We start from the raw sequence: 22807 nt of genomic DNA, 5'->3' as shown, positions 1-22807 counted from the left end.
AAGATGTGCAGGTGGGCGGGGGTTGTGGTTCCTCAGCTGGTGCTCGTTGTAGAGGCTTTCTCTTTACCCTTCCTGGTGGCCATCCTGAAAAGGGAGAAGAGAAAGGGACATGAAGTCAAAGGGATAGAGCAAAGAAGAGGGCAGTACGAGTGATAATCATGCCAAAGTAAAGAAGAATGTCGTTGACACATGGTCGCGACTCCATGAAATTAGGACATAAATGGAAATATAGTATGATAAATTGAGGCAATTAAATACAAGATGTTTATTGGCATGCTGGCAAAGGCATGCGTAGCATAGATCAAGAATTAAAAGCCAAAATGTATTATCAGTTGTAAGAAACTAACAATAATGTTTGTATTGACAATTATATTTAATTAATAAAATATTAGAAGGATTTGGTGAAAAACAGGCATTAGAGTAGAAGGATAGAATAATGAAGAAGTCACAATGCCATATGGGCATTTTCACAAACACATAGCATGCATGGGAAATAAGTTGTGAAAAGTATTAAATTGAACATGGAAGCAATCCTATAAAAATAATATATAATTGTCAAATAATTCCTTAATAACCCACAAGCAAAATAAAGGAAATAATGACCCAAATAGATTTCTAACACCAATGAAAATAATGCAATGAATGAAAGTATGCAAATAAATTAAATGAAATAGGATGGAAGTGAAAAGAGGTAAGAGGTTAAAGGAATGAAGCAGAAGAAAGTAAGAAAGAAGGAAGAAAGAAGTAGAAAGGAGAGAAGAAAGATGCGAACGCGTAAAAACTGAACTAGCCATGCGACGCGTAAGCGTCGCCTATGCGTACGCGTGGAGGCCATAAAGGGAACATGACGCGCACGCGTCAGGGACGCGTCCGCGTGAATGAATTTGTGCCTTTTGCACAAGTCCCTCGCAAGGTCAGCACAACCCTCTGTCCAGGTGCTCTTTACGCCGATTTAGGTATCCATGCGTATGCGTTGTTGACGCTTACGCATGGGTGGTAAATATTGTAGGGGATGCGCACGTGTGAGGCATGCGTACGCGTGGGGTGGCTTGTGTGCCACACACCCCTCCCGCGCGTCTCTCGCGTAACTCACTGTTTAGTTGCGTAGTCACATACGACGCGTGCGCGTTGTAGATGCTTGCGCGTCGTAGACCCTTGCGCGTCGATCCCCCCTCTTTTTTTAATGCAGTATGCAAAATGCAATGCAATGAATGTTATGCAAAATTCCAGGTTCAATTAAAATTCAAAAACAAACTAAACTGAAAAATGAACGATCATACCATGGTGGATTGTCTCCCACCTTGCACTTTTAGTTAAAGTCCTTAAGTTGGACATTTGGCGAGCTCCTTGTTATGGTGGCTTGTGCTTGAATTCATCCAAAAATCTCCACCAATGTTTGGAATTCCAGTAGCCTCCGAGATCCCAAACTAGGCTCAGAATGCCTTCAAGTAAGTTAAAGCAAGTGACAAGGCCCCAAGAGTGTTGATTGCCAGAATGAGTTCCGGGGTCCCAAACCTTGCTTTTGTACCCGTCTTCTTGTTGATCATTATGATTCTCTCTGGGTAGCAAGCAATCTGAATTCTCACTAAAGCGGACAAACAACTTCCTAGACCCATTCATTTGAGCTTTACACCAACCCTTGCATTTAAACTTTGAGCACACAACTATGTTGAACCTTGCCAGACAACTCCAACCACTAACCATCTTCTTCTTGCTCTTAATGCCACAAAGAGCTCTAAGTTGACCATCCGTCTCTAGAAACCCATATTCAAGTGGGAAATTAAAGGTTAAGGAAGAGAATTTTACCCACTTGAATGTTATATTGGACGGTAATGGCTTTGGAAGAGGTGTTTCTAAGGATCTTGCAAGCTCCACTCCCGTGTGCTCTTCTTTGACAACTTCCACCTCTTTGCAATCTTTGTCAATATCAACCTCTTTCTCTTGTTAGATTTCTTCCAATTCAATCTCTTCTTCATTGTTCACCAAGGGTATGGGAGGTTGTGCTTCTTCTTCTTTCATCTCCATGTCAAGTCCAATGGGAGAGGATTCAAATGTAGATAAGAATTCATCAATGATCGATTCCATCTCTTGATCATCCCTTTCAAAGTCTTCAGTCATGAGATGCCTTGCAGGTTGTGCACCCTCCTCAATATCAATTTCAAACGTTTGGGAAGGAGGCTCTATAACTTGACTTTCCCATGGAGGTTCAGCATCTCCTAAGTCTTCAACCACTTCTTCCTCTTCAATGGCAGGCGCAGCTTCTTCTAATTGTTCCAATACAAAATCGTGTTGCTCACTGTCCACCGGAGTGTCTAACTTCTCCATCATGCCACGTTCTTCAGTAGATTCTCCACATGAAGCCATGGGGGTTCCTTGAATGTCCGAATGTCAGGAAGGTAATCGATTTATCGCTTGATCCAGTTGTTTAAGTATAAAATCGTACTCCTTCTTGATGGTTTCGTTTCCATGACAACTCCCTTCAACTACTCCTTCATCTGCAAAGGTCTCTTCTACCTTCACCTTTGGTGCCTCCTCTAGCTCCTTATGAAGTATGAATTCATGAAGATGATCCATTCTCTCTTGTTCCATGTCAATAGCAGCATTGGGATCATGTTGCTCTTGGATTGATGGATGTGGGTGCTCTTCCATGGATGGTGGTGATGGGATAGAGAGATCATTATGTGGTTGAGATGGAAGTGCACTGGAGCTTGAGGGTTGAACATTAGAGGTGGAGGGTTGGTCCATGCGGGATATAAGATTTTGGAGTGTAGAGGTGATACCAATGAGAGAGGTAAGTGTGCTCTCCATGGAGGTTTGGGGTGGATAGGAGGGTTCATTTTTTTGGAAAACAGGTTCATGATACAGAAGTGGTTCTTTTTGATAAGGATATGGAGATGATGAATATTGAGGTGGTGGTTCTGGGTATGGTTCATATGGTGGTTGGTATGGTGGGTAAGGATTAGGGTCATATGGAGGTGAGTGGTGGTAAGGGGCTTGTGAGTATGGTGGTCCAAGGTTATGTTGAGGAGGGGGTTCATAGGCATATGGTGGTGGTTGTTGATAATCAAAAGAGCGCTCACCATAGCCATCATCTTAGTATGCATCACAGAATGGTTGTTGATAGTCCATTGGAGGTGGTTGTTGCCATGAGAGTTGATCTAGTCCTTGTGGCTCCTCCCATCTTTGATTGTTCCAACCTTGATGCATGTTCTCATTGTAATTTCCTCTTTCTGCAACATAATTGTAACCAGACTCATAGCCAAAGGGGTGAGAGTTCATAGTAGTAGGAAAAAAATAAAAACAAAAACCAACAAAAAGAAAATATTTTGAAAAAGATATGATTTTTGAAAAAAGATAAGATAAGATTTTGAAAAAAAAAGATAAGATAAGATTTTGAAAAAGATATGATATTTTTTTTGAAAAAAAATTGAATTTTGAAAAATAAGATAAGATAAGATAAAAATTTTAAAATAAAAATCTGAAATTTTTTCTTTTTTTTTTTGTAATTTTTTTTGAAAAAAAATCAATTAAAAAGAAAAAATTTACAATAACCAATAATAAGGCACACGTTTGCAATTCCCCGGCAACGGCGCCATTTTGACGATCGGATTTTCTATCGGTAAAGAAATTCACAAATATAACTGCGTTGTAAGTATAGTTTCTAAACCAATAGAAAATCCTTTCATACAAACGTTTGGTTGTCACAAGTAACAAACCTAATAAAATTTATAAACCGAAGTATTCAAACCTTGGGTCGTCTTCTCAAGGAATTGCAGGGAAGTATGATTTATTATTGGTTATGGAAAATAGTATTTTTGGGTTTTGAAAAGGTTTGAACAAGAGAAATAAATTGCAGAAATTAATAAATCAATAGCTAATAAAACTCTTGGCAAGGTTTGAAAATTATAAGTCCTATCCTAGTTATCCTTATCAGGTGTGATGGGTATTGTCCGTTGCTCCCACTTAGTTAACCCTTACTAAATAAAGAAAAGTCAAGTGGACCAATTAATTTGATTCCTCAAGTCCTAGTCAACTCCTAAGGAAAGACTAGCTTTAGAGGGATCCAAATCAACCATCAAACTTCAAATATTAATCAACTGCTGAGTTTGATAACTCAAGAGTTACCAATCAATCAAGAAAAGCCAAGAATGTAGAAAACTAAATCAAAATCATATGTCTGAAATACCTCAATTTATATTAGATAAAGATATCAAATCCAACATGGAAAAATTCATAAACAAATAAAAGAGAAAATAAATAAAAAGAACATTTGAACCTGTGATAAAGAAATAATCCCAATAAGATAAATCCTAATCGTAATCCTAAGAGAGAGGGGAGAACCTCTCTCTCTCTAAAAACTACATCTAGATCCTAAAACTATGTACGAATGTATGTTGTATCATCGTATGTTGAGTCTCTGCATGTTCCCTGACTTTAATTTGTGTTTTTGGGCCAAACTTTGGGTCAAAATGCAGCCCGAAACTGTCTCCAGCGTATTCTGTAATTTCTGCAGCTCGCACATGTCACGCGTACGCGTCGGTCATGCGTACGCGTCATTCAACGATTTTCCTCTCCACGCGTGCGCGTCAGGCACGCGCTCGCGTCGTTTGCGCAAACTCCAATCCACGCGTATGCGTCAAGCAGTGCGTACGCGTCGCTGTGATTTTGTCCAAATCACGCGCACGCGTTAGCCATGCGTGCGCGTCGCTGTCCGCTGGTTGTCTCCTTTATTTCTTGTGCTCCTTCCCTTTTTGCAAGCTTCCTCTCCATTCTCTAAGCCATTCCTGCCTTATGAAGCCTAAAACACTTAACACACAGATCACGACATCGAATGGTATAAAGGAGAATAAAAATATATAATTAAAAGATCTTTAGAAAGCAAGTTTTCAATCATAGAAAAATTTTGGGAAGGAATTGTAAATTCATGCAAATCATATGAATAAGTGGGCAGGAATTTGATAAAAACCACTTAATTAAACACAATATAAACCATAAAATAGTGGTTTATCAAGCTACTTTCTGGGCATTGAAGTGGTGAGACACGATGATGCAAAAATTCACCTCTCACAAACCAAATATGTCACAGACCTTCTCCACAAATCTGAAATGTCCAATGCAAAACCTATGCCTACTCCCATGACCTCTGGTCTGAAGCTGTCAGCCGATGGAGGAGAACCCTTCTCCAAGCCAGCCTTATATTGATCCCTTGTTGGTGGGCTCCAGTATGCTACAATCACACGCCCTGATATCTCTTATGTCATCAATAAGGTCTATTAGTTCATGCATTGTCCTCTTGAAAGTCATTGGAAGGCAGTGAAGCAAATTTTATGCTATCTTGCTGGAACAATTCACCATGGTCTTCGCTTCCAAAAGTCAAAAGATTGCAGACTTTACGGGTTTTGTGACTCGAACTGGGGAAGTGACGTGGATGATAGGAAATCAACAAGTGAATTTTGTGTGTACCTAGGACCAAATCTTGTCTCTTGGTCCAGCCGAAAACAAATAACAGTCTCTAGGAATTCTATAGAGGTAGAATATAGAGGCCTTGCTGCGGGACTCACATAAATTTTATGGATTTTCTTACTAAAATGCATGTTGTATGTACAGTCATACCAAGTCTTTATTGTGATAGCCAGAATGCAGTACTACTAGCTGCTAATCCCGTGTTACACAACAAAACCAAGCACTTTGAGTTGAATCTCCATTTTGTCAGAGATTATATCACCCAAAAGAAGATCATCATCCAACATATCCCAGCTCAAGATCAAATTGCTGACACACTGACTAAGCCATTCTCAACACCACATTTTTTGCAGCTCATAGCCAAACTTAGGGTAGCTGAAAGAAACCAAAGTAGCAAACCCATGAAACAGCAAGGTTGATATAAGTACAGTTAGAAAAGCATGAAAGAATTGTATAAGATGTTGACTTAGTAAAGTATTTAAAAGCTAAAAAGCAGTTAGAGATTAGAAGAGTGTAAAAATTTATTGTTAGAGACTTATTGTACTTGTTGCAACTAACTTTCTAACTCATCATGTCTAAAAACTGTGCATAAATACCATGTACGTAAAAATCTCTAAGTTGTTGTTGAATATAAATCTATAATCACTCACTAAGTCCTTCATTCTCTTTCGTTTTCTATCTTCCTTTCTTTATTCTTTATCAACAGTTTCTCGTACTTTATAGTTACTAACGCATTGGCTATTAGTAAGACTATTAGTAACAATAATATTTTCGATAATAACTTGTACTAAATTATATTAGAAAAAATGTTTTTCATTTTACTCACAAGTCACAAATCATAATTTAGAGCCAAATTTATAAGAATATTCTATTTTGTTGTATTTGTGAACTACATTTTTATGTATTTGTTTCGCTTATTCATAAATCACAGTTTAAAACTAATATATAAGATTTATAATATATTTTTTGTTTAGACAATAAATCGTAGTTATAAACCATAATTTATATATTTTTTAATTTGTGGTTTTAAATCACGATTTATATAAAGTTAAAATATGATACAAATGCATTCAATTTTGTTGTAAGAGAATCTTATAATATTATATTTATTTTATTTTATTCTAATAAATAATCCAAGATTTCTAGGTTTTTTTTTCTTTCTAGGAAGAGACAGGATATAATATAATTATCTTTAGATAAGGGGAAATGATAATATTGTCGTGTGTTAGGTTGATGAGAATTGAGAATGACGCAGTTCCAAAGTATGCTCAATGGCCGCCGGCTAATACACCACGGTCATGTTATCTTATACATACGTTTAAAAGACCACCGCCAAGTTGTATATGGTTTATTTTTATATGATTTGTGAGTGTTAATAATACTGTTAAGGGAATTGAGTGCATGATTTACCAAAATATGAGTTTACATTAATTATAAGATGAGATTATTTGGTGGAATTTTTTAACGTGGGTTAATTTTAGTACCACATTTTATGTGCACTTTCTTTTAATAGTATAAAAACAATTATTTTATTTTCTCGAATTCTTTATTAGTTATTTTTAGTATAAAAAATGAAAAAGTCCAAATGGACATGTCAAAATCATTGTACGTATTTTATTTTTTTATTTTAATTGATTTGCAATGATATTTTTCTTCAAATTTTTTAAAATAAAAAATTTTTTATGACCAATTAACCCACTAAATAATCTACCAAAAAGTGAATCGAAATAAAATTTTGGTCTGACCACCTTTTACGCAAATTAGATCGCGAAGTGGGACAATCATGCCCATTTGCAATCTTTAATATCACACATAAAATTGTTTTTCTTAAAAAATATAAAATTTAGAGATTTTTTATAATAAAAATTTATATGTAATTATTTTTATGTAAAATTAATAATTAAAAATTATTAAATAATAATTTGATTAATAATTATAATATTATATATATACTAAAATTAGTCTTTAAAATTAATTATTAATACATAAAATATATATTAAAATATAAAATATATATTAAAAATAAATTAAATAATATATTTATAAATATATAATGATTGATTTTAATAATTAATTTTAATATGTAAATAATATTTTTATTTAATTAAAAATATTAAATTATTTAATTTTTTCGAATTATTAATATTTAAAGACAAATTTCACCACCTCTTATATAATGCATGTCAATTGTTATGGTTCCCCAATATAAGTAATTACGTAGGATCGAGATCACAAAATGTTGAAGACATGTATCATGGACAAAGAGATGATGATGATGATAATGATAATGATGATGATGATGATGATTTAAATATTAAATTATTATTATTATTATTATTATTATTATTATTATTATTATTATTTACTCATCAACTTACAAATAGATGTATAGGATGGTTTGTAATTAAAGACACTCCTAACTAAATACAATTCTTTTCTTAACAGGAAAAATATTATCTTATTCTACTCTCTCATTCTTTTTTATTACAAAAATATAAAATATATCAATATAAAAAATACACATATATTTAATTATGTGTTAATATATCAACAAAAAAAATATTTTTATATCTATTATATGAATGCTAATAAAAAAAGGATATGTTTACCAATTTTATAAAATATTTTATGTTATTAATTCATAAAAAGTAAACTTTTAAATATTTTTCGCATTCTCTATAATTAAGACAATAATTTCATACCTGAAATTAGGTAGAAGTTCGCCAGCGTACTAGGTGCATGACATTGTTTTGTTTTATATAGCTAACATGCATTTTAAAAATATATATTTAGATTATTATCAGTAAAACTTTTTAAAATTTTTTAATAAATATATTAAAAACTTTTTTATTTTTTTAAAAATAATTTCTCAATTAATTACTATTAGCTAATTAAACCTTATTTTATTTAAATTAAAAAATTATTGTTTATAATAAGTTGGATAAATGTTCAATAAATTAATTTTAATATATCTAAAAATAGTATTAGTGGCTAAAAGGGATATCAGGATATGTGTTTGAGGGAAGATAAGAGATGAGAGTAGGTGCTGCTTTGGAGTCCACCATCGTATAGTTTTTATCACATAACTAATTCTGCTATTAATTACTATTAGTTATTAAGTGTACATTTATAGTTAATTTATTTGTAACAAATTTGATATTGTTAGAGAATAGATTTGTAATTATAGGATTATAGCTGTAATTGATTATTTTTGAATGAATTTGTTAAAAGTGAAAACAAAAATAATTATACATTGTAATAGGACATTCTAGCTTGTATATTCTTTGAGGTTTATTTATTCAATTGTTACCTTTTATCAAATTCTTTCTTCTTCTCTCGTTCATCTCTTTCTCAGCTCTATGAGGACACATAAAGAAACACTCTCAAAGCTCACTTTTTTCATAGTGCGGTAAGCATGGATCAAGGTGGTACGTGATGAGAGTGCTCGAAGATCGAAGATCGGAGACGTGATTTTCAATTTTTTTTGGGTCGCTCGTAGATTGGCTCTCAAATCTGTAAATCCTGAAACATGGATGCTAACAACCCAGAATTGAGAATAAGTCCAGGCACTTTTAGTACCAAATCTGTAGCTGATATTCTCAATCAAATTTGAGCTTAATTTGGACGCACGCAACAATAGAACCTTAAACCCAAGCACTGATCAGACTAGTTCTTACTTCATTCATCAGTCTAAAAATTCTGTTATTCATATAACTCCTATAGTTATTAATGGCTCAAATTATGGTGACTGGAGTAGAGAATTGACTTTAGCTCTACAATTTAAAAACAAATTTGACTTTGTTGATGGAATGATTAAGAAACCACTTGAATCTAATTTTCTGTTTAGGCAATCAAAATGTTGCAACACTTATGCTGTAGGTTGGATTAACTTGTTTCTAAGTCTAGATATTTCACGAAGTATAATGTAGAATAATCTAGCTTATGAAATCTGGAGTGAGTTGCGAAGAAGATACTACCATGGTGACAGGTTCAGAATAGATGAAATGAAGGAAGAATTGTATGCTACCAAGTAGGGAGAACTTTTTGTTACTACTTATTTCACGAAATTCAGATCGTTATGGGAGGAATTAGAGAGTTTGTAGCCAGTACCTATTTGAGAATGCACTCCAAAATGCTCCTGTGGTCTTGGAATTATTCGAGCATATAGATCTGAGAGATATGTGGTGAAATTTCTACGAAGATTTAAATGATCAATTCTCAACTATACGTTCACAGGTTATGATGACAGAACCACTACCCAATCTTGATTCTACTTTTGTCTTACTTACATAGCAAGAAAGGCAACTTGGCTTTCATGGAGAATAATCTCAGATACTTCTCAACATTGCACAACCCAAATCTCAAGAAGAAACAACCTCCAATAAAAAATCAGATTTTACTAAGAGTGATATTGCTACTGTTAATCGACAAGGCAGACGAAAAAGCAGAACATATAGAAGCAAAGGATCAGGTAGAGAAAAAATTGTCTGCACATATTGTGGGAAGCTTGGCCACACAATAGATGTTTGCTATAGAAAACATGGTTTGCCACCACATCTGAAGGAGAGATATAATAGTGGTGGTGTTGTAACATTCAATTATGTAGCCACTGATGATAATGTTGATGAAGACAGTGTATATTAGAAGCAGCAAAGGAGTGACAAGAATGCTTGGAATTCACTCAAAATCAGAAGATTGCTTTACTAGCCCTTCAGCACAAGGAGTTATAGCCCATCCACAGCACCAACCAAATAGTTGGCCAAACTCCAGCAATGAGAGGTAACCGAGTAATTAAGCTATTACATTTTAAGTCACATGTTTTGGCTGAGAGAAGTGGCGATGAAACAGAAAAGTCAAAGTCTTGAATCATTAATACAGGAGCCACTGACCATGTATCATATTATTTTCAAGACTTTGACACTTACTATCATATTACCACAATTATAGTTAAGCTTCCAAATGGCTCCTACACCACAAGCAACATCATAGGAACTGTTAGATTTTCTAATTTACTCTATCTTACCAACACATTATACATACCCAGCTTTAACTATAAACTTATTTCTGTTTCATCACTTACATCAAATTTAAAATACAAATTGGAAATAACTGACACAATGTGTGAGATATAAGATTCATCAAAGACAAGGATTGGAGTAGCTATAGCAGCAGAGGGGATTTATGCATTGGATATCTCAACACAACATGCATTTTTATCTTCATCTTCAATAAATTCTGTTATTAGCTTCAATACCATCAATACCATAGATTTTACACACATTTTACATACTAGATTAGGTCATATACCAGAGGATAGGCTTGCTGTAATGAAACAAAAATTGCATATTAGATTAGGTCATATACTAGAGGATAGGCTTGCTGTAATGAAACAAAAATACAATCTTACAAAATACAAATTGTGATTTGAATTTCAATAAAATCCCTTGTGATGCTTGTCATTTTTGCAAGCAAAAGAAGCTCCAAATTCCTTTAAGTTCTAGTAAGGCGACCAATTGTTTTGATTTGCTTCATATAGATATTTGGGGGACTTTGGAAACTCCATTTACTAATGGTCATAAATATTTTTTAGCGGTTGTTGATGATAAAAGTAGATTCACATGAATTTTTCTAATGAAATATAAGGCTGAAACATCAAACTTGATTAAATCTTTCGTTCAACTGGTTAAAACCCAATTTGAAAAATCTGTTAAGACTATCAGATAAGATAATGAACTAGAATTTAAGATTCTTTCTTTTTACAATTTTAATGAAATTGAACATCAAACTTTTTGTGTTGAGACACCTCAATAAAATAGAATTGTAGAACAAAAACATCAACATATATTACAAATTAGCCACAGCATTATGTTTCATTCAAACATTCTAAAGTATTTTTGGAGCTATGTTGTTAAGCATACAGTACACCTCATCAACCATTTTCTAGTACTATTCTCAAAAATGCTTTTTCATATAAAGTTCTTCATTCAAAATTACCTGATATTTCACGTATGAAAATCTTTGGTTGTCTTGTTATGCAAGTACTCTAACTTCAAGGAGAAGTATGCTATTTGCTAGAGTTTCAAAATGTTGTTTTCTAGGTTATTAAGCAAGAACTAAGGGCTATCTTTTATTAGAATTGCCATCGAGAAAAATATTTCTTTCAAAAAATATTATTTTTTATGAAAATCATTTCCCTTTCATTGACAAGAACTAAAATCACACAAACAATTCTCATAGATCCGGAGATTTATTTAATTACAGCCATCATTCATCACCAAATTATCAACAAATTACTCATATATCTGCACCTCATATTTAGAAACATACATATTTTGGGACTGATAGCATAGATTCACCTGAGAATCCTCAATAATTAGGACTTGAAATAAATGATTCTGACTTTAGCATTTCATATCATTGTATCAATCATGCATCTCCATCTGCATCTTCCTCAAACACTCAAAATAATGATAATTATCATACATCTTCATCTTCATCTGCATCTTCCTCAAACACTCAAGATAATGCTAATGTCACAATAAAAATTTCTAACCCAGTTCTTAGAAGATCCACTCGAACCAGGCATGCTTCTGCATATTTAGCAAATTATCATTGCATAATCAGTTGCTGCTCTAGCTACTCATCCCAGATATCCATTACATGTGCCTCTTTTCAATTTGAGTGACAATTTCAAACACCTCTCTCTAGCCATCACAAATACACCTGAGCCAAAATACTATACGGATATTGTAACTCAAAAGTACTTGAGAAGTGCTATAAAAGATGAGCTAGATGCTCTTGAGCAGAACCAAACTTGGGAACTCACTTATTTGCCAGCAGAAAAATTTCCAACTGATTGGAAGTGGGTGTTCCGAAACAAATTCCATTCTGATGGCACTATTGAAAGGCACAAGGCCAGGCTTGTTGCCAAAGGATTCATGATAAACCCCGATTTTGTGGTTTATCTTGTGCTTATTTTGGGGGTTTTATCAATATTTCTCACACTTATTCACAAGAAATGCATGGTTTTGTGTTCACTTCCCAATATTGCTCCATTGTAGAAAACATGCTTGTTTTTACCTTAGAATTGCTATATTTTGATTCTCTTTATTGTCATTCGATACCGTGACGTATTTGTTTGAGTGATTTCAGAATTAGTATGGTAGGAATGGCCAAGAAGGGAGAAGGAAAGCATGCACTAGAGGAAGGAACATGAAGAATTGGATTTTGGAAATTGCAGCATCGGCGCTCACATGCAAATCACGTGCACGCGTGGATGAGGATAGCTGGAAGCAGCGCGCAAGGATGGACGCATCCGCACAGGCCAAAGAATTTCTACCGACGCGCACGTGCAACTGGCGCGCTAGTGTGGATCTCAGAAGTAATCAGTGCGAGCGCACGCATGGCGCGCATGCGCGGGAAGCTGTACGTGACCTCATTAAAAGAAATCGTGCCTGGCGATTTTTGAGGCTCAATGGGCCAAAATTCAGGCTGCTTCTGCATGGAAAAGACCCAAGGATGCTAAAGAAAAAGGGAGGGATCAATCATTTTGCACTAAGACACAATTTTTCTAGTTTTTCTTAGGTTCTTTGTTCTCTAGAGGAAGAAACCCTTGTTCTTCTCTAGATCTAGCTTTGATTTGATTTCCCTTGTCAATTCTGAATTGGGTTTTGTTAATTGCTACCTTTGGTTGCTTAATTTGAATTTCTTAGTATATTTTCACTCATATCTTGTGTTAGTTTATAAATTTTGTCAATTGTTACTTTATACCCAATTCATGAATGTTGTGAATCTTGACTTGTTGATGTTTGATTGATGATTTTTATGCTACATTGTGTTGCTTGAGCTATTGTAAGTTGATAATTGTTAGTGGGTAATTGTTAATTTCGATTTAATTGCAAGTTGAACATGTCTTTTGTTAATGCTTACCAAGTGTTTGATGAATTGTTTACTTTGATTATGGAGTAGTTCTTTTTACTCTTGGCTTAGGCCAAAGGAATTGGGTAAACTTGAGTCATTGGGTCTAATGGATTTGATGATTTGAGAGTCCTTAGTGGTCAATTTGATACTCATTAACACTATCCTACTACTAGGTTAATTAGTAGTGAGGTGAGGCCTTATGGGTTGATGTTGACCAAACCATTTGACGTATTTCAAGTTTGGAAGTAGACTTAATGAGTTTGGCTCCTCATAATTGTCAAGATATGGTTGTTAGACAAGGATAGTGACCCCAATTCCCATGCCTAACCAAGAGTTGCTTTTATCATTCATATTTGAAAACCAATTTCTCAATTGTCTTGCTTAATTGTAGCTATTGTTTAGTTAAGAGTAGAATTAGATTGAATATTGTTTCCTTAGTTTTAAATCATTCACATCTTGCTCATTGTTTGGATTAGTTCTTTATATTTTCAATTGCTTGTTTGTTAAGATTCTCAATTTATTTTCTTGTCAATGAATCACAACCCCAGATTTCTAACCAATGTTGAAGCACAAGTTTGCCCATTCTTCGTGAGATGACCCGAGGTTTAAATACTTCGGTTATTTTCATTGGGGTTGAGCTTGTGACAACCAATTCCATTCTAAATTTGATCCGTGAGAATTGTTGTTGGTAGAGCTATACTTGCAATGCAACTTTCATTGAGAGAATCTCTTCCAATACGGTTCCCGTGTGCACATCAAATTTTTGGCGCCATTGTCGGGGAATGGTTGCAACATATGCCTTAACATTGGATGTGTGAATATGTGAATAGTGTAGATAGCTTGTTTGTTTTGTTTGTTTTCAATACTTAGTTATAGTTTAGCTTCTTTTATTTTTGTGCTATGACTCTCATGTGTGATGATTTGGTCCCAACCGAATTCTAGCTTAGCCAATTTTGATCCTAAAATTGAAAGGAATTTGTTACACACTTGGCAAGCTTGACGACGGTTGGATTACACGCCTAGTACTTCGGTCCCCCTTGAGGAACATACCGAATCACTAGACGGTACCGAGAGTGACTTGGAGTCCTCTACTTCCTATTCTTCTATTGACATTACTGATACATCTTTGCATTCTACAGGTGAACCACACATGGCGGAGCCACGCCGGATCACTTTACATGAACAAGGAGCTCCGGATATTGTGCTGCAACCATTACAAGCGAGGTTTCCCAACCTTGATCCGAACTTTGAATTAAAGAGTAGCTTGATAAATCTACTACCTAAGTATCATGGGTTACCGGGTCAAGACCCCATCCGACATCTAAAGGATTTTCAAGTTACTTGTTCTACTACTAGAAGGCATGGAGCCGATGAAGTGGCTATCATGGTCTTTGCTTTTCCTTTCTCCCTTGAGGCGCAAGCAAAGACATTGTTCTATTCGCTACCAGATGAGATTGCTACCATTTGGGATTTCTTGATAAGAGAGTTCTTAAACAAGTTCTTTCCACCAGAGAAGACCGACTACATCCAGAAAGAGATTTTGGGCATAATGCAAAGAGATCAAGAGAGTTTGTATGAGTATTGGTCTAGATTCAAGAGGTTACTAGAGTCTTGTCCACACCATGGAATGAACACTCACTTGCTCATTAGCTACTTCACCGGAGGTCTTTGTGTGGAAGATAGAAGGTTTCTCACCGCTTCTAGCGGTGGTTCCCTTTTGAAAAACAAGACGGAGGGAGAAGCTTGGAGTTTGATAGAGGATGTTGCCGAAGGTACGTAACGCACAAGAGTGAGAAGTAACCCTCTCAAGGGTGTGGTAGAACCGTCCCCCTCCAAAGCAAGCCTAACCAAAGCACTTGGGGATATGACCACTATTCTCACCCAAATACAAAAGGATCAAAAGGAGTTCTACTCCATCCAAGCTATCCAAGCCCCACCTCCCATTGCCCAACTTGAAGGCCCTCCTAGGATTTGTGGTTTGTGCTCTAGCACCACTCATTACACCGATCAATGCCATCAAATTCAAGAGGAGCATGCCCTTGTAGTGGCCGATGTGAATTACAACAATCGTCCACCTATCCCTCTCAAAGCCAAAACCACTACTCTCATGGTAGTAATTAATACCAAGGGTGGAGAGACAATGCACAAGAGAACAACCAAATCCAAAGATGGAACAACTCTTCTTCTCACCACAATAACAATTACCAAGCCAACCAAAACCACCACAACCAAAACCAAAACAACTACACCAAGTACCAAGCACCACACCATAGACAACAATCCAACCACACCTCTCCACCTCCCACCAACTAAATTGAAGAGCTTAAAGCCGCTTTGGATAAAAGAGATGAAAGCTATAAGACTCAATTTGAGGCTATGAATGCTCAACTAGCCAATCTTGCCGAAATGATATCAAAGATGTCCATGTCCTCTTCCAACAATATCAATCAACCCTCAAGTTCTTCTAACCTTCCATCCCAACCCCAACCAAATACAAAGGGCGGTCTCAACGCCATCATTCTACGGTCGGGAACTACATTGGAGGAGATACCTCCAAGGATATTGGAAAATATTCATGAGGAAGAAGCAGTTGTTGAAGCTCCACATGAAGAGGAGGAAGTAGGCAAGAGGCATGAAGAGGAAGAAGTAAACCTCAAGGAACCCAAGAGGAAAGCTCTAGTGGATGAGTCCATCCCAATTCCATTCCCTTCCATGGTGAAGAAAGCAAAGAAGACGCCGGAATTCGACATGAACATGCTTCAAGTGTTCAAAAAGGTTGAGGTAACCATACCACTTCTTGATGCTATTCAACAAATTCCAAAGTATGCAAAATTGTTGAAAGACTTGTGTACACAAAAGGATAGGATAGGGGAATTAGAGACATTATCCTTGGGAAGTTCAATCTCTTCTTTGATGGAACCCATACCAAAGAAATATGGTGATCCTGGGCCTTGTTTGGTATCTTGTTGTATTGGTGGACACACTTTTCATGATTGTATGTGTGATCTAGGGGGCTTGTGTAAGCATCATACCGCTTTCTACTTTTGTGCGGTTGAATTTAGCTCCATTGAAGAGGTCGGCGGCGAGATTTGGCTTGGCTGATAAAAGTGTGATCACGGTAACAGGAATAGCCGAAGATGTACTTGTGGGAATCAAGGACTTGATCTTTCCGGTTGACTTTTATATCCTTGAAATGCCCCCAACAGAGAATAGAAGCTCATCCTCCGTTCTACTTGGTAGACCTTTCCTTAAAACCTCTAAATTCAAGTTAGATGCCTTCACCGGTACATATTCCTTCGAGGTTGGAGACAAGACTATCAAGTTCAATTTGGAAGAAGCCATGAAACATCCTCTCGAAGAGCATTCCGTTCTCCGATGTGATGTAATTGATGAAGTGGTAGCGGAAGTGCAAGAGGAAGACCATAACAAGTTGTGCTACCAAGCCATTGAAGAGACGAATGACGAAGAGGATGAACATGAGGAAGTTGTCAAGGATGAAGCTCGTGAGCTTGATGAAAAAGAACCTCAACTTGAGGCAAAGAGTGAATTGAAGCCTCTTCCATCTCATTTGAAATATGCTTTCTTAGAGGATAACGAAACGTTTCCAGTCATTATTGCTAGTGAGCTCTCTAGTGAGGAAGAAGAGAAGCTCCTAGATGTTCTTAGAAAGTATAAGAAAGCGATTGGTTGGAGCCTAGCCGATATTATGGGGATTGACCCTCACAAATACATGCACCATATATTTCTCTAAGAAGGAGCTAGGCCGGTTAGACAACCGCAAAGAAGACTCAATCCAACCATCCTTGATGTGGTAAAGAAAGAGGTTACTAGGCTACTTGATGTGGGTATCATATACCCAATTTCTGACAGTGAGTGGGTAAGCCCGGTTCAGGTTGTTCCAAAGAAATCAGGCATCACTGCGGTCACAAAGGATGATGGTGGAGTGGTCCCCAAGAGAGTACAAAATGCATGGCGAGTGTGCATCGACTATAGGAGGTTAAACGCCGCTACAAGAAAGGATCACTACCCTTTGCCCTTTATTGATCAGATGCTGGACTGTTTGGTAGGTAAATCCCATTATTGTTTTCTTGATGGATTCACTGTTTACTTCCAGATTCACATTGCTCCTGAGGATCAGGAAAAGACCATATTTACTTACCCTTTTGGCACCTTTGCCTACAAAAGGATGCCGTTTGGACTATGTAATGCACCCGCTACTTTTCAGCGGTGCATGACTAGTGTCTTTTCTGATCTAATGGAAAATTATCTGGAAGTCTTTATGGACGACTTCAGTGTTTATGGAACTTCTTTTGATTATTGCTTGGAGAACTTGGCCAAGGTCTTAGCTAGATGTGTTGACACCAACCTTGTCTTAAATTTTGAAAAATGCCACTTTATGGTAAGATAAGGTATAGTGTTAGGACATGTAGTGTCTTATGAAGGAATTTCTGTAGACCCGACCAAGGTCGATGTTATCACCACTTTATCTCACCCCTCATCTATGAGGGAGGTCCGCTCATTTTTAGGACATGCAGGATTTTATAGGCGCTTTATCAAAGATTTCAGCAAGATTGCTTTACCATTGTTGCGCCTACTCCAAAAAGATGTGGATTTTAAATTTGATGATAAATGTGCCAAAGCTTATGAAGAGTTAAGGAGAGCTCTTACCACAGCACCGATTGTGCGAGGCCCCAACTAGACGTTGCCATTTTAGATAATGTGCGATGCGTCAAACCAAGCTATAGGTGCCGCGCTTGCACAGTGCGATGGTAAACTCCCTTATGTCATTGCATACTCTTCTAAAACACTTGATGCAACACAATCCAACTATACCACTACTGAAAAGGAACTCCTTGATATTGTTCATGCTTTAGATAAATTTAGATCTTATTTGCTAGGATCAAAGATAGTGGTATACATGGATCATGCAGCTTTAAAATACTTGTTGTCAAAGAATGAGTCAAAACCTAGGCTCATACGTTGGATCTTGCTTTTGAAAGAATTTGACATTGAGATTAGGGACCGGAGTGGATGTCAAAACTTGGTTGCGGATCATCTAAGCCGCTTTGAGAATTTAAAATCTGATCCATTTTCGATCAATGACTCATTCTCATTGGATAGTTTGCATGCTGTGTCGAGTAATTTTCCTTGGTTTGTCCCAATGGCGAACTACTTGGTTGCGAAGCTCTTCCCTCCCAATTTTTCCAAACACCAAAGGGATAAGTTGAGGAGTGATTTCAAATATTATATTTGGGATGACCCTCACTTGTGGAAGAGGGGAGTAGACCAAGTAATTCGAAGATGTGTCCCGGAGTCCGAAATCCAACCCATTCTTGAAGCTTGTCATTCATCCGAGTGTGGTGGCCACTTTGGCCCACAAAGGACCGCAAAAAAGGTGTTGGATTGTGGATTCTGGTGGCCGACCTTATTCAAGGATGCTAACCGATTATGCATGTCTTGCCATCAGTGTCAAAAGTCGGGAAACACATCCCAAAGGGATGAAATACCTCAACAACCTATGTTGTTTTGTGAGATCTTTGATGTATGGGGCATTGACTTTATGGGACCGTTTTCTAACTCAAGTGGGTATCTATACATTCTGTTAGTGGTTGACTACGTGTCAAAGTGGGTAGAAGCAATACCTACCTGCCTTGACGACGCCAATACTGTCATTTCTTTCATTAGGAATAAAAATGTATGCCGTTATGGGTCGCCACGAGCAATCGTGAGCGACCAAGGATCCCACTTTTGTAACAGAAAGGTAGAGGCATTGCTCAAGCGCTATGGAGTGGTGCATAAGGTTGCCACCGCTTATCATCCGCAAACCAACGGACAAGCGGAAGTGTCCAACCGGGAAATTAAAAGAATTTTGGAGAAAGTAGTGAATCCGCAAAGGAAGGATCGGAGCATCCGGTTAGGAGATGTACTATGGGCGTATAGGACGGCCTACAAGACTCCATTAGGGATGAGTCCCTTCCGGATTGTCCATGGGAAGGCATGTCACCTTCCAGTGGAAATTGAGCATAGAGCCTACTGGACGATAAAACAATGCAACATGGATTTGACCCAAGGAGGAGTATCCAGAAAATTACAGCTAGAGGAGCTCGAATGTTTGAGGAATGAGGCATATGAGAATGCCCGGATCTATAAGGAGAAAACGAAAGCATTCCATGACCACCACATCCGGAAAAAGGATTTCCAAGAGGGTGATGAGGTGCTCTTCTACAATTCGAGGCTTCGTTTCATGCCTGGCAAGCTCTGTTCTAGATGGGAAGGACCTTTCAAGGTAAAAGAGATAATGCCTTATGGAGTGGTGGAGTTGTTTGATCCTAAAAGTGAAGCAACCTTCAAGGTGAACGAACATAGAGTGAAGAAGTACCATGGCGACAAGCTCCCAAGGGAGCTAGAGGTGTTCCTACTGGAGGATGCACCTAAAGAAGGAGAAGTTTGAGCGACTGACCGTCCAACTTAAGGACGTTAAAGAAAAGTACTTGGTGGGAGGCACCCCCCGTGGTAAGATCTTCCTTGTATATACCATTTGCTTTTTGTTTGGATTTTTGAGAATTTTGTGATTTCTTGATGTTGTTGATTGCATAGGAATTCTAGTTGTTGTCATTTTTGTTGGTTAACTAGGATGTTTAAGTAAACTTCATCATTTTGTTATGGATGATTTGTTGGAATAGAGAGAATGCTATGTTTTGAATGATACATGAATTTGTGAAGTGTTCTCTTGCATGCTAGCCAAAACACCTACCAAAACAAAAAAAAAAAGATAAGAAAAAAGGCAGTTTGGGTACCGGCGCATCAGCGCACTGCACGCGTTCGTGCCGGTGGCGCATTTCTACCCTTGGGTGAAAAACCCAAGATTCGTGCCCATTTCTTGCCCGTCTTATGTCAACCCCTGCGCACCAGCGCATTGCGCGCGTGCGCGCCGATGGTGTGACCTGATCCCTTTGATACAAAATTCAGAGAGTTGTGCCATGTTTGTGCCCAGCCTGTGCTCACACTGGCGTATCCGCGCACTTTGCACGTCCGCGCCGGTCGCCAACATCATCATGCACGCATCAGCGCAGTGTGCGCGTCTGCGCGCCTGAGCTTCACACCAACTCTGGTATAAAAAACCAGAGAGTTATGCCTACTCTATGCCAGAGGCACATCTGTGCCTGCACGAACGTGCCAAGGACGCGCTCGTGTCCCTTGATATCTCTTTATTCGTGCGTCAGCGCACTGCGCGCACACGCGCAGGTTGTGCAAGCCAGTTTTAAAGTTGTGCGCCCTGCTTCTTCTCCCCCTCCTATTTTTCTTTCTTCATTCCTTTTTCTTCTTTCTCCATCACCTCTCTTTCCCTCCTCTCTCATTCTCCACCACCATTGTCTTCGGTTACTCACCGGCAACCGCCACCTTGGTGCACGAAATTGCAATCACACTTTTGCAACTCCGCACAACTAACCAGCAAGTGCACTGGGTCGTCCAAGTAATACCTTGCGTGAGCAAGGGTCAATCCCACGGAGATTGTCGGCTTGAAGCAAGCTATGGTTATCTTGTAAATCTTAGTCAAGATATCAGAAATTATCAGGATTGATTGTGAAAAGCAAAAGAACATGAAATAATTACTTGTTTTGCAGTAATGGAGAATAGGTTGAGGTTTTGGTGATGCTCCATCTTCTGAATCTCTGCTTTCCTACTGTCTTCTTCTTCAAGCACGCAAGGCTCCTTCCATGGCAAGCTGTATGTAGGGTTTCACCGTTGTCAATGGCTACCTCCCATCCTCTCAGTGAAAATGTTCCTATGCTCTGTCACAGCATGGCTAATCATCTGTCGGTTCTCAATCAGGCCGGAATAGAATCCAGTGATTCTTTTGCGTCTGTCACTAACGCCCCGCCTTCAGGAGTTTGAAGCTCGTCACAGTCATTCAATCATTGAATCCTACTCAGAATACCACAGACAAGGTTTAGACCTTCCGGATTCTCTTGAATGCCGCCATCAGTTCTAGCTTATACCACGAAGATTCCGATTAAAGAATCCAAGAGATAACTACTTAATCTAAGGTAGAACGGAGGTGGTTGTCAGGCACGCGTTCATAGTTGAGAAAGATGATAATTGTCACGGGTCATCACATTCATCCGGGTTAAGAACAAGTATCATCTTAGAATGGAAGCAAGCATGATTGAATGAGAAACAGTAGTAATTGCATTAATCCATCAAGACACAGCAGAGCTCCTCACCCCCAACCATGGGGTTTAGAGACTCATGCCGTGGAAAGTACACAAAGAAACTTGTAAAGTGTCATGAGGTACAGATACAATGTCAAAAGATCCTATTAATAGTAAACTAGTAGCCTAGGGTATACAGAAATGAGTAAATGACTTAAAAATCCACTTTCGGGCCCACTTGGTGTGTGCTTGGGTTGAGCAATGAAGCATTTTCGTGTAGAGACCTTTTCTGGAGTTAAACGCCAGTTCTCATGCCAGTTTGGGCGTTTAACTCCAAGTTTTATGTCAGTTCCGGCGTTTAACGCTGGAATTTCTTAGGCTGATTTGCCACGCCGGTTTGGGCCATCAAATCTTGGGCAAAGTATGGACTATCATATATTGCTGGAAAGCCCAGGATGTCTACTTTCCAACGCCGTTGAGAGCGCGCCAATTGGGCTTCTGTAGCTGCAGAAAATCCACTTCGAGTGCAGGGAGGTCAGAATCCAACAGCATCTGTAGTCCTTTTCAGTCTCTGAATCAGATTTTTGCTCAGAACCCTCAATTTTAGCCAGAAAATACCTGAAATCACAGAAAAACACACAAACTCATAGTAAAGTCCAGAAAAGTGAATTTTAACTAAAAACTAATAAAAATATACTAAAAACTAACTAGATCATACCAAAAACATACTAAAAACAATGCCAAAAAGCGTATAAATTATCCGCTCATCACAACACCAAACTTAAATTGTTGCTTGTCCCCAAGCAACTGAAAATCAAAATAGGATAAAAAGAAGAGAATATACTATAGACTCTAAAATATCAAGGAAACATAGCTCCAATTAGATGAGCGGGACTAGTAGCTTTTTGCCTCCGAACAGTTTTGGCACCTCACTCTATCCCTTGAAGTTCAGAATGATTGGCATCTATAAGAACTCAGAACTCAGATAGTGTTATTGATTCTCTTAGTTGAGTATAATGATTCTTGAACATAGCCAGTGTATGAGTCTTGGCTGTGGCCCAAAGCACTCTGTCTTCCAGTATTACCACCGGATACATACATGCCACAGACATATAATTGGGTGAACCTTTTCAGATTGTGACCCAGCTTTGCTAGAGTCCCCAATTGGAGGTGTCCAGGGTTCTTAAGCACACTCTTTTTGCCTTGGATCACAACTTTATTCCTTTCTTTTTCTTTTTCTTTTCTCTCTTTTTTTTTCGAAATTTTTTTTT

At 37.6% G+C, this 22807-nt stretch overlaps 1 protein-coding gene across 1 annotated transcript; it reads left to right on the top strand.

Annotated features, from left to right (window-relative positions):
• Positions 1 to 19438: 19438 nt before the first annotated feature.
• LOC112701536 (uncharacterized) lies at positions 19439 to 19834 on the top strand. Its single transcript, XM_025752283.1, has one exon. The coding sequence runs from the start codon at positions 19439 to 19441 to the stop codon at positions 19832 to 19834; it is 396 nt and encodes a 131-aa protein (XP_025608068.1).
• The last annotated feature ends 2973 nt before the right edge of the window (positions 19835 to 22807 follow it).

Source organism: Arachis hypogaea, chromosome 7, assembly GCF_003086295.3.
Source record: "Arachis hypogaea cultivar Tifrunner chromosome 7, arahy.Tifrunner.gnm2.J5K5, whole genome shotgun sequence".
Classification (NCBI taxonomy): domain Eukaryota; kingdom Viridiplantae; phylum Streptophyta; class Magnoliopsida; order Fabales; family Fabaceae; genus Arachis; species Arachis hypogaea.
The sequence above is the reverse complement of the archived record's forward strand: the minus strand, read 5'-3'. Positions and strand labels throughout refer to the sequence as shown.